At 40.3% G+C, this 13294-nt stretch overlaps 1 protein-coding gene across 1 annotated transcript in view; it reads left to right on the top strand.

Annotated features, from left to right (window-relative positions):
• Cisd2 (CDGSH iron sulfur domain 2) overlaps positions 1-12652 on the top strand; it is a 37038-nt gene extending 24386 nt beyond the window's left edge. Inside the window, exon 4 of the mRNA XM_080285345.1 lies at positions 10073-12652. Coding sequence (XP_080141471.1) covers positions 10073-10159 — 87 coding nt within the window. The 3' untranslated portion in view covers positions 10160-12652. The remainder of the gene's footprint in view (positions 1-10072) is intronic.
• The last annotated feature ends 642 nt before the right edge of the window (positions 12653-13294 follow it).

The following is a 13294-nucleotide window of genomic DNA, read 5'->3' as shown; positions in this document are numbered from 1 at the left end:
GCAAACCTGGGCTGTCTGGATGGTGCTACTCCTCACCCTGCCCTAGAGTAGGAAAGGAGGTCCGACTGATGATGATGATGATGATGATGTCATATCTGTCTATCTATCTATTGCCAGATGCCTTAATCCAGTTCGGGGTGGCCACAAACAAATCACCTCCACGTCGCCCTGTCCCCCGCCATTTCACTGCCCCGGTCCCAGCTCACCCCCCCCCCCTCTCTCATATACCTCTCCACCCCATCCCTCCATCTCATCCTCGGCCTCCCCCTCCCTCTTCCTCCCTCCACCTCACTTACATACACTCTCCTTGTCAGTCTCTCCACATGGCCAAACCACCTCAGTGTATTCCTCCTAACGCTTCCCATCACATCCACATCCACACCACAACGCTCCTTTATATCATCATTCGTCAGCCTGTCTCTCCGTGTGACTCCACAGGCTCCTCTTAAATAACTCATTTCCACTGCTCTCACTCTTGACTTGTGTCCTTCCAGCAACGTCCAAGCTTCACTTCCATACGTTAGAGTTGGTATCACAATACTGTCATGTAGCAACTTTTTCACTTCTATGCTCACTTCCCTGCTTCTTATCACTGCTTTCAAGGAACCAGCAACCTTTCTTCCCTGCTGTACTCTTTCAAGCACTTCACTCTCCAAACCTCCATCCTTACTCATCACACTACCCAAGTACTTAAACGTACTCACATTTTCCAGTTCCTCACCATCCAACCTCGCTGTACATTCACTGACTTCACCTCTCTCAAAGACCATCACTTTACTTTTCTCTACATTTACCTTTAGATTCCGTTTCTTACACACTCTCCCAAACTCATCCACCAAGCCTTGCAACTCTCCTTCGTCTTCGCTCAACAACATAGTACCATCTGCAAACAACAGTACAGGGAGTTTCCAAACATTACCCTCTCTCACGAGGGCCACTCCAATATCCACCACCCTACTTTGTACCTCTTTTAATACCCCATCCATGTACAAATTGAACAACCATGGAGACATGACACATCCCTGTTTCAACCCAACCTTCAAGGAGAAAAATTCACTCAGTTCACCATCCACACGCACTGCAGCCTTCGCACCATTATACATACTCTTCACAGCATTCAACAACTTCCCACATACTCCATATATTCTTAATACTTTCCACAATCCTTGTCTATCTACCCTGTCATATGCATTCTCCAAGTCCATGAAAGCCGCATACAACCTCTTTCCCTTCTCTAGAAACTTTTCCACTAAAGATCTAAGAATGAATATCTGATCTACACAACCTCTTCCCATCCTAAAGCCTCCCTGTTCTTCTCCAACTAACTCCTCTGTTCTTTCTCTAACTCTGTCAATTAGTATCCTACCATACACTTTTCCTATTATACTAAGAAGACAGATGCCCCTATGATTACCACACACTTCTTTTTCCCCTTTTCCTTTGTACAAAGGAATAATTATTCCTGACTTCCAATCCTCCGGGACTCTACCTTCCTCCCAGGCCAATCTGCACATTTTCCACATCCATTCTACTACTATCTCTCCCCCATACTTCAGCATTTCACCACACACTTCATCAGTTCCTGGGGCTTTCCCCAATTTAAGTTTCTTCATTGCTTCCACAACTTCTGTCCTACTGATTTCTTCCTGTCTTCTCACCTCCCTCCTCCTCCCAGCCATTCCCCAGCCACTTATACTCGCATTACTTCCATCCTTTATGTTCAACAATTCCTTAAAGTGTTCTCTCCATCTGCTCACTTTTTCTCCCTTCTCCACTAGTAATCTACCATTTTTATCTTTCACTCCCCTGCTAACTTCACTTCCACCCTGTCTTACTCTTATCACCTCTTTCCAGAACATTTTCTTACAGTCCCTCCACTTTACACTCAAGTTCCTTCCAAATTCCTCATCTGTTCTCTTCTTACTCTCTCTTACTAATCTTTTCACCTCTTTCTTTCTTTCTACATATAACTCTCTCTTATGTGTTTGTATATATATATATACAGTATATAGGTGTGTGTGTATATACAGTAATTCCTCGATATACAATACCCCGGCTTAACGATGGGGGTAGAAACACCACCATACCTGTCTAATGATGGCCAAACCCCAGTTTGATTTTTTTTTTTTTTTTTTTTTTTTTTTATAATACTGATTATGATTATATTTTAGACTAAAATTGTGTGTTTAGGTTGATTTATAAACTGTTTTAGACTTAGATTAATGTATTTTACCCATGGGTGGTGTGAACATTGTCATTTTGGGGTACAGTTTACTAAGCTTGATTTTTTCCGGACTTATATTTGACGATTTGCAGATTTTGTTGGTTTTAGTGAGTCATTTACAGGTGTTAGGTTTAGGTTAGCTTCTTTTACAGCTGTTTGACCATTTAGATTGCCTTTAAACTTGTTTTTTCGGCTCATTTGGGTGGGTTTTGGTTTGGGGGGGAAACCCAAGGCGGGTAAACGCTCGACATTGCTGTACATGTTAAAAATACCCCGATATACCATACCCCTCCTAACGTTGGGGTTTTACCTAACCAATTGCATCATTAAACTGGGGTATATATACCTGTACAATCATGCTGTGCCTTCTTTACTTCAGTATTCATTTCCAGCAACTTTCTACCCTGCTCTACATTTTCATATACTTCATCCTTTAAACTTCCGTCATCACTCTTCACTACCTTAATACTGTACTTCAGAGGCAGTTGCATTCTGTATTTCCTGACCATCCAGCCTCACAGTTCACTCTGTGACTTCAAATCTCTCAAACCTTAACACTACTGTGTTACATTCACTTTTAGATTTCCTTTTTTACATACACTCTTGAACTCTTCACCAAGCCTTGGAGCTCTCATTCATCTTCACTTTACAATACAGTAGGGTACGTGTACAGCACGAAATAGGGTATGTATAACCTTGTGCTGAATCAAATTTGTGCTAAATTGTGATATATATATGTAATGAAATATGGGATGAGGTTCTGGGAACCCCATATTTTTCCTTAAAAATGTATATAAAGACAAGTTATTATCAGTATTTCTGTCTTAAGTGCCTGCTGCAGCGTGTTTACATAGGATCTTGCCTGTTGAACACGTCAGTGCATCCTGACCTAATCTAACTGAGAGGTTTTACCACACAAGACCCTCCATGATTTTAACCACCTAGAATTGCCACTGAACTTGACTTTGAAAGCTCCCAATGCCATCCAGGTAAAAATTTTCTTTTGTCACTGCTTGACAAATTTAAACTTTTTCATCTAGTTCAGAAATGAGAATGGGTGATTTGGGTTAAATTGACAGTGCTGATTACAAATACAGTATGTTTCTTTTTTTCTCTATCACGCACAGATTTTCTGAAATTCAACCGTGGGGTTGATTGCTCATGTAATGCCACTCAGGGATGAGTGAGGCTGGTTACTCTTATCTTAAATGTCGGGACCAACTGCTTAGCCCTGGGCTCCTATGCTTCTCATGGGGCAATGTAGGATTGGATGATGGATGAAATTTTTCATTCACTAATCAGAAGTCTGTATGCTCCTATTGTCTGGTTATGCTGGGAATATATTTTTTAATTGGGATGTAAAAGTAATATGCAGAATCAAAATCAAGTGTATTATTCCACCACTGTATGTAAAGTTTGTTGTGAATACAGTTACTCTTAGTACTTTTTTTTTTCTCGCTCTCTCTCTCTCTCTCTACATCGATTTCATTTGTCTATATCCAACTGTAGTCCGCCATCTTGCCAGCACCACTTCTACCTTGGTATCTTTGTTCCATTACCACAGTATCCTGGTGAAAACATTCACCTTGTTCATCACGAACATTACTCAAGTTTGTTGGGGGGAAAACATGACATGTGAGTGAAGAAAATGGATTTTAAGGGACATGCAGCATCCAAGTTCTTGGGATGCAACCAGGAGCTCTTCAACAATTTCCCTGTAATCATCACTATGATGGCTGCCCAGAAAACCACCACAAATTTTCTTAAGAGACCTTCAAGCCCAAAATTTGTCTGCCTCGAGGGTTGCATCAAATTGACCGTTTCAGGCTGTGAATTTGAGGGCCAACGAAATGCTTTCCTTTAATTTGGCGTCGTTAATCTTAGGGAAGACTTTCTTCAGGTGTGTGAAGCCTGCATGTCTGATCCAAGGCTTTGGTGAAGTTTTTCATCAAGCCTAACTTGGTGTGAAGGGGCAGAAGTAATGATATCTTCCGCTTGGACAAATGGTTCGTTCCATATGTTGTGTACACCAGCTTCGTAGGAACTTCCGGGAGGTTGCTCACGCTCGATGTAGTGCTGCTGCACATTACAGCTGTCCCATAAACTCAGGAAGCAACAGTATTTCATGGAGCCTTCTTGTAGTCCAAGCAGCTTGGCTACCACATTCAAATCACTGCAGATTTGCCATTGGAATTTGTCGTACAGTCAAAATGAAGAGTTTTTACATCGATACGTACGTTTCTGTCAGTTAAAATGGTGGTATACTGGGTAACATGTTCTCATTGTGGAGGACAGCCTTCAGATTTGCTTTGCTGGAGTCAGTAAAAAGTCACCATTTGTCAGGATCACCAGTCTTTCCCAAGGCTTCAAACAGACGTGTGATATTGCTGGAGTAGCATACTCCTTCTTCTGACTTGGAAAAACTTTCCAAATTTTATTGCTGCTTCCGGAAACTTGTCATCTTTGAGTCAGGATGCAACAAGTTCCATTCTTGCAGTCTCAAAGTGAGTAGTTCTGGCTGTTGTTTTGATAAATTTAGGTCACGCACATGATCGTTATGGTTGCCTTGGGTGACTAGATGGGGTACCTTACCAGATGGTTGTTATGCAGAGCCAGAATCAGGAATCAGGGGCAGCTGCTCCAGATGCCTTTCCTTCTTCATCCTTATCAGAAGTCTGGAATACAGTGCACATTTATTTGTTGGTGGCCTGAGAATGGAAAGGTCCTCTTGTGATCAACTGGTCTTACTGCCAACGGTAAATCAATGCTGTTTTTGTTTTTGGAAGGAAATTCCACAACTTTTCTCATGCAAAAGTAGCAATCTGTTGTGTGGTCACTAGCTTCTCTCCACATCATGGGAACTGCAAAATGCATCCCTGTTTTCCTTTCTGCAAGTCATTTGTGAAGAGAGTTGGAACAAGTCACACAGCAGATATGGGGCGCCTATTGTTTGTCTTGGTCGCCAATCTTAATGCCAAAAGAATGTAGATAAGCTGTCTTTACAAGGGAGGTGATCTTCTGTTTCTGCTTCTTTTGAATGAAACTTCCACATACAGTATATAACAGAAAGCTTGAGGATCACACACACACACACACACACACACACACACACACACACACACACACACACACACACACACACACACACACACACACACACACACACACACATCCACAAGGCATTGTCAGCCCATAAATCTGAAATAAGAGTTATACTAAGCATAATGATTTTACACAGACATACTTTCGATTGTGGATGTAGACAGTATATGTTGGATATTATAGTCTATAAATAAAGATGTATAAAGAGCATGAATAAAGCAGTGAAAAGAAGGACCACTGTACTATAGGGATGTGTGTAAGGGTAGTGAGTTTAGAAAAACTGTATGTTTTAGAGAAAAATTAACATAATTGAAATCAAGCCCATGTTATTGCCTTAGTTTACCCATTTTTGTCTCTGAATTGAAATTCATGTCAAGTGCTATAATCAGCCTATGAAAAGTTGCCACATCACATCACACATATTTCTCTGAGAATAACTTTTGGTGCTTTAAAAAAAAAAAAAAAAAAAAAAAAAAAAATGTGAAACTATTCTTGAAAGTACAGTAATCCCTGTACTTTCTGGATGCCTACTTTCTGGACATCCCCACTTACCAGATATTGTGGGCCTGGACCTTCGGAACCCAAAAATTGCCAAAAAAAGAAAAAAATCCCAGAAAAATCCTAATTTTTTCCCAACCGTAATTTGAAATTGCCGCGCTGTACCGTACAGCTGTTACACCACGGACCCTCCTCCCTCCCTCCCTCCCCCCTCCCCTGTCAGGGTTGCCATTTGGTATTTTTCATTACCAAATGTGGGCCAATTTAGTCATGAAATATTCGTTTGGTAATGATTCAGAGTAATGCATTACCAAACGGACTTTTCACATGTATGAGGGTACACAGGATGGAGATGGTGGATTGTTTGCTCTCTGATTAATCTACTAACATACATAGCGTGAAAATAATCAACATGGTGTTAATTATAAGAAGAGTGATTACATGTATTTCCACTTGTATATATAATTAGTGAAGAATAAATGCTAGCTTTACAAATTTGGTAATGAAGAGTTAAATTTGGTAATGAAAACTGAGGAGTTTGGTAATGTGTCTGTTGCAGTCTGGCAACTGTGTTTCCCCCTTACCAACACCCAAACAGTTATTGCCTAACTTCGATCGCGAGCGGTAGCTTATCGTAATGGAAGCCACACGTGCTCATTTTTTTGTGAATAAACTGCAATACCTCGCCACTAGACCACACGGGAATTTACAGTGTTGTGCAGTGTTAAGAAATTAGAATTTAGAGTGCAGAGGATTAACTGTGGAGTGCAAACCTGGCAGTTGAAACTGGCCTGATGCAATTAACAATGTGCAGTGTTAAACAGTTATAACTCACAGTGCAAAGAATTACTGTAAGTGCAGCACAACACTGGATTACTGTATGTGCTTCAAGAGCATTTTCACCACTGCCAAAACCTTACAAAAGACGGCCACAAACATGCTGTAAGTACCCTGGCTGAGGTACAGTCACTTCTAATTCCTCATTCTTTGGTTCCTTTTCATTTATATCATGCTTTATGTCCATTATTGGTGTGAGTAGGGTCTTAAATAAGCTTAAATAGGTGCTATGCATGTTTGGTAGGGAGCTATTTAGGTGGCTTTCAACATTAGGCTGGGTTAGGATCCATAAGTACCAGTCCAGGAGGCAGGGGCCCACTATCCGAATGGGACCACTTTCCGGACATGCCTTTGGCTCTATTACATCGGATAGTGGAGGGATTACTGTATCATTAGTCTTCAGCAATAAAGGAAAAAGTACAATGAAATTATCAGCATGGTGGGACTGTAGAACTTCTGTGGTAAGCATGAATGCAGTATTCCCGAATAATAAACAAGTCAGCCAAATTGTATACTGTAATTTGTAACTACCTGTCTATTGCCAGATGCCTTAATCTCGTAAGGGGTGGCCACAAACAAATCACCTCCATGTACCCTGCCATTTCATTCCCCTCCCATTGGCTCATGCACCCCTCACTCATATACCTCTCCATTCCATCCCTCTGTCTCATCCTTGGCCTCCCCTTCACTCTCCCCCCTTCCACCTCACTCACATACACTCTCCTTGTTGTTTTTTCGTTCTCCATCCTCTCCACATGGCCAAACCATCTAAGTGTATTCCTCCTATCGCGTTCTATCATGTCCACATCCACACCACAATGCTTCTTCACTCCTGCATTTGTCAGTCTGTCTCTCCATGTTACTCTACATGCTTCTCTCAAATAACTCGTTTCCACAGCTCTCACTCTTGACTTGTGTCCTTTCAACATGGTCCAAGCTTCACTTCCATATGTTAGAGTTGGTATCATAATGCGATCATGTTGCATCTTTCTTACTTCCATGTTCACTTCCCTTTGTCTTATCACTGCTTTCAAATTACCAGAAACCTTTCTTGTTGTACCCTTTCAAGCACTTCATCCTCCAAACTTCCATTTTTACTCATCACACAGCCCAGGTACTTAAATGCACTCACATTTTCTATTTTCCTATCATCCAACCTCTCTATACATTCATTGACTTCATTTCTCTCGAAGACCATAACTTTACTCTTCCCTACATTTACCTTTAGATTCAGTTTCTTACATGCATTGCCAAACTCACTTACCAAGCCTTGCAATTCCCCTTCATCATCACTTAACAATACAGTATCATCTCCAAACAACAACACTACAAGAAGTTTCCAAACGCTGCTCTCTCTCATTAGAACTGCTCCAACATCCACTGCCCTTCATTATCTCTTTTATAACCCCATCCATATACAGATTGAACAACCAGGGAGACATGACACATCCCTGTTTCAATCCAATATTCGGATAGAAGAATTCACTTGGTTCACCATCCACATGCACTGCAACCTTAGCACCCTCATACATACACTTTTGGCATTCAGCAGCTTCCCGTTTACTCCATATATTCTTAATGTTTTCCACATTCCATGTCTGTCCAATATGTCATATTCTTTTTCCAAATCCATGAAGGCCATTTGCAACTTCTTTCCCTTCTCTAGAAACTAGTCCACTAATGGCCTAAGGATGATATATGACCTACACAACCTCTTCACTTCCTAAAACCATTACTTTCCCAGCTCCTCTTGGCCAAGGGGACAGATAAATATCATGCTTGAGGTGAGGGTGCATGGTGGCCAGGGATTGAGTGTCTGTCTGTCTGTCTCTTATGATACTTATGAAAATGTTCAGGAAAGTCAAGCACCAAACTTATTAATGTAAGAAATAATTTTACTGAATCTGACTACGAATACAAACATAAATGCATAATTTTAAAGAAACTGTTACCTATGAAGGTACCGGTAATGAAAATGTGTATGTACAGAGTAATGAGAACAGCATGTATTGGCCCCAGTGAGGTGTGTGTGTGTGTGTGTGTGTGTGTGCTTAAACAAATCATAATTATTAGAAGATAAGCCAAGTGTATATTGGGTAAGGTTATATATTAGTAGATGAGGTAATGAAGGGCATGGTGTGGACTGTAGACTGTGGCTCTGTGTAGTAGTGGTGGAAAAAATGTTCAAGCCTTTACAGGACCTCGGAACCACCTTGCTATGAATGTCTGAATTCCCACCACAGTTGCTGTGTCTGTATGCATCCAGTTGGGATTTTACTTAGTTTTGTTATGAATGTTGTTCACGTTTATCTCTAGTACTTTAAAAGACACATGTTCGTCATTAAAGATATCATTGCTTTAATTTGTGTATGGATAATCAGGTATCTTACAAATAAGTGGGTTTTGGTTGGAATACAAAGTCAATTTGGTGCACGTTCAAACATGACAGAAATTGACCAATCACCATCCAAGAGCATCAGGCAGTTTTACCAATTCCATTTGTCCTTAGTTGGCAAAATCAGTGCATCAGACTCACTGAAACCAACTGTAGTTCTGCATGGGTTAAGGGGATTCCCTGTTTCAATAGATTAAGGTAAAAGTCCTATAGTTTAAGTACCATAGGCTAATACATACGCATTATACTGTAACTTGCCCATGTTCCACGGTTCCCATATGATTCAAATAAGAAGCCTATAATTTAAGTACAGTAGACAACTGGTCCATCCATCCATCCATCATCCAATCCTACATTGCCCCATGAGGAGCGTAGGAGCCCGGGGCTAGGCAGTTGGTCTCGACATTTAAGATGAGAGTGACCAGCCTCATTCATCCCTGAGTGGCATTACACGAGCAATCAACCCCAACCACCCCTTGGATATAGGTTTCTTCACCGGCTCAATCCGACTGGAGCGCAACAATTACCCACTAAACCACCAGGTGCCAAAATTTGGCTATATGGTTACCTCCCAGCGTAGTAAATGGATTCCTGGTGTACAGGAAACCATTTGGCTTGTCACTCAGTGTAGAGTCACCCACAGGCAGAAGTAAAAGGAAAGAATGAAGGAAAGAAAGACAGAAGAGGGAGTGTAAAGTCATCAGTAGGCAGAAGGACAAGGAAAGAATGAAGGAAGAAACAGAAGAGGATGGAAGGAAAGAAGGATGGAAGAGAGGAAAGGGCAGACACCTGATAGCAGCACTACATCGAGTGAGTGGATGGTTAGCGCCCACAACTGGTAATACATAATAATCATACTGTAGCTTGCCCATGTTCTACAGTTCCCATATGGTTAAGATAAAATGTCCATAATTTAATTACTAATGGGTGATAATTACGGTACACAGTATATTTATAATTTAAGTACCTTAGGCTAATACATACACATTATACTGTTGCATGCTCATGTTCCACAGTTTCCGTACTGTGATGGCAGCCACAATGCCCACAACGCAGCCACTGGTGACAACGTGGGACCCCTCATTGTTAAAAAGAAGGACTGAGCCAGATAGGGTATACCAGGAGTGTCTGTACAGTATTTTATCTGGTGGTTAGTTATAAAGACTAGGTTTGGTATCAGCAGCTACACTTTTTAGTTTTTTTAGTGTTTAATTAATACACTTGGATTTTTAGAGAAGAGGAGTGAAATGTGGCTTATTTGCAAGCATTTCAAAAGCATTTTTAAAGTGATGAAGTGTAATTATAGTAGGTGATGGTCTAATTATATTTAGCCAAAGTTGGCAGTTAGTAATGCTGTGAGTTGGACTGAATGTGTATGAATTTATTTCACTGGTATTTTTAGAGATAATTAATTCAATTACCTTGTTACAAAAGCTACTAGGCTTCTGATAAAACCACAGGGAAGTATAACATGTGAGACTTGTCCATGCTAGCCAGGGTCCTCTCATAGATGATTATAGTCTTCTGGCAATAGCCTGCAAAAAATGCCTGGGCTCAAACATTTTTGTCAGGAAGGAGTCTTCTTCAGTAGAATATATTCGTCCAGAATAATGGTGGATGCCTGCCATAGAAAAAGTTGGAAAAAAAGTGAGAGAGAGAGGTGGCATTGAGTGATGTACTTTAAGTTTGTGTGAACTGTCAGTCGAGATGATGATCATATCCCTAATGGTATTGGATTTATCTTCAGTTTATTTCTCTTTTAGCCATATACAGTATGGAGAATTTGGTATTATAGAATACAGTGATATGTAGGACTGTACAAGTACAGCACTTGAAGTGGAAGCTTGTGGGGAGTGCAGCTGTGTTTCTGTATCTGTGAAGTTACTAGTGCCATAACCTGTCTTTCATTATTTGCTACAGTTTTTTGTTTTAAATACTTTTTTTAGAAGATGTTAGGCAGAACTAACAAGAATTGTAACAAAGTACCAGGTACTGTAATCCTTTTGTAGCAAACATATATCCGTGAATTTGCTTGAATCCACATGATTGTTAATGAATAATTGTAAATGGGTAATTGCCAATTTTGGTGACATGCCATTGATAACGTAACTTTTTTTTTTTTTTTTTTCCTCCCCCCCCCCCCACTGAGATTTTTTTTTTTGCCAGACTTTCTTCTTTGCATGATACAGTGACTGTAGGTTTGTTATCAGTAGATAATCATAAATTATAAAAATGCATAAAGTTTATATTAATTGTCCAACTGTGCAGCCCAGCATGAATGAAAAAAAGAAACTTTCAACATAAATGATCCTTGTTGATACAGATTATTTTAGTCACCTCAGGAGAGAATTCAGATTGGATGGGTGAGAGGCAGCCTTTGCTAACTGATTTTTAACTTCCTAAGGAAAAAGAAAAATACATCCTTGGCTTGAGTTTAAAAATTCTGCAAGAAACATGCATTTCTATAGAATATGCACTGACATTTTGGTTCACCATTTTGAATGTGATATCTAGTATTTCCTCACCTACAAGCTGCAAGTTCAATAATGATGTGTTTTTATTGATTGGGACATTCTAGTCTTTCCCTTCCTTTTATTATACTGTGAAATGAAAACTGATCATTATTAACCCTAGACCACTGGGGCTGGGTAATATGTTTCCCATTTTATAATATTAATAAAAAAATACTAAATATTTCTGTTTATTGAAAGCAAAGACATGGTGTTGAAATACAATCCTTAGCCTACAAAACTAATACTAAGAAAAAGAAAAGAAAATGTAATGGTTCAGGAGGAGCTTAAAGAAAAAAAGTAAAAGACAGAAAAAAAATCTATATATGTTAACTAAAAATGTAATGGTGTAGACATGTGAGGAGCAGCTGGCCTGGTGACGCCCACAACACGCCCCTGGGATCCTGGAGCAGCAGCTGGACCCCCTGGGCCATTTGGGACCATTTCCAACTGGGATAGACAATAAAAAATTTGGAGGTTATTTTTCAGTATGAGTATTTGAGGAAAATAATTTATGGATATATTGTTTTCTGCCATAAAAGTTTATAAATGGTGTGTGTCTTATCTACGACGCCTTGCTCTACCACAGAGCTCCCAACCAGGGGGGTGGCCATAACAGAAAGGTCTCCACACTGTTCTATCAATGCAGGAGGAGGTGGGTGATGCCCCCAGTGTGTATTAGCAGGCTGGCAGACAGGAAGGTGGCTGAGCCTGTTATGTGTCCATTGTTTTATCAAGGCCAGAGCCAACTCAGACATGTACTTGTGTCTTATGGGGGTCTGGGTATGGGTCTGAATCTGGTTTTCACTGTAGAATCCACAAGTTGATGACTGTAACATCCATACATAATCCACTGGGGCTGGAAAATATTTTCCAAAATCCGTAATATTAGCAACACCAATACATGGAGGGCAAGGTGGATACATTCCCCAACACCACCATCACAGAGCATGAAGGTACTGGGAACATGACCCCCTACTCCTCTCACAAAACTGCGTAGCACAAATCAAAATTGAAGTTGGAAGCATTTATCCAGCCCCAGACTTCCAGGGTTAATGCTGGTGTCAAGTAATAAGTAATATTACATTATTATTTACATGTGACCATTTTTATTTGAGGGTTGAGCTTAATCATTGTTGGCTATATGTAATAAAGCTGTTGATGTCTTCAGTGTCTTTTTTAGTGTATATCCTGTAACACTTGTTTTGGGAGGAAGGCTGCTGAGGGTAAGTAGTTGTAGATTGGTATTGTAAAATTCAAAAGGCTTAAGGCTTGGATTGTGCAGTAATAATTTTTCCAAGAGGGAAGCCAAATTTAAGATCCATTTATACTGAAATACCCGGACAGTTAATTGGAGAGAGTGGAAGTCATAAGTAGAATGAATGTCAGACCTGGGAAAACAGTATGTGAAAGACTGAACACCTCTGTCAGTCAACAGAAAAAGAATAAAATGTGCCTTTGTAATTAGGTAGTGTATAACCACTGTAAAAGGGGAAGGGAAATCCAAGCAGCAAGTTAGGGGAGCAGTGAACATTTAAATTATCATGCATAGAGGGAAAGGATGTAACTGTAAGGAGAGGCTGAAGGGAGTCAGCTGAAAAGTAAAGTTTGTTGCTAAATGGGTAGTGCATGTAAAGGGGGGGGGGGGGAGGAATGGTGCAAGCACCAAATTCAAAAGAACAGTGACTGTTGAAATGGCAGGTGAAGGAGAATGTGTTAATGAAGAAA

Source organism: Coenobita brevimanus, chromosome 105, assembly GCF_032717465.1.
Source record: "Coenobita brevimanus isolate Jiangsu-jjx chromosome 105, ASM3271746v2, whole genome shotgun sequence".
NCBI classification, from domain to species: Eukaryota; Metazoa; Arthropoda; class Malacostraca; order Decapoda; family Coenobitidae; genus Coenobita; species Coenobita brevimanus.
Note: the sequence above shows the minus strand (reverse complement) of the source record. Positions and strands in the feature narration are given on the sequence as shown.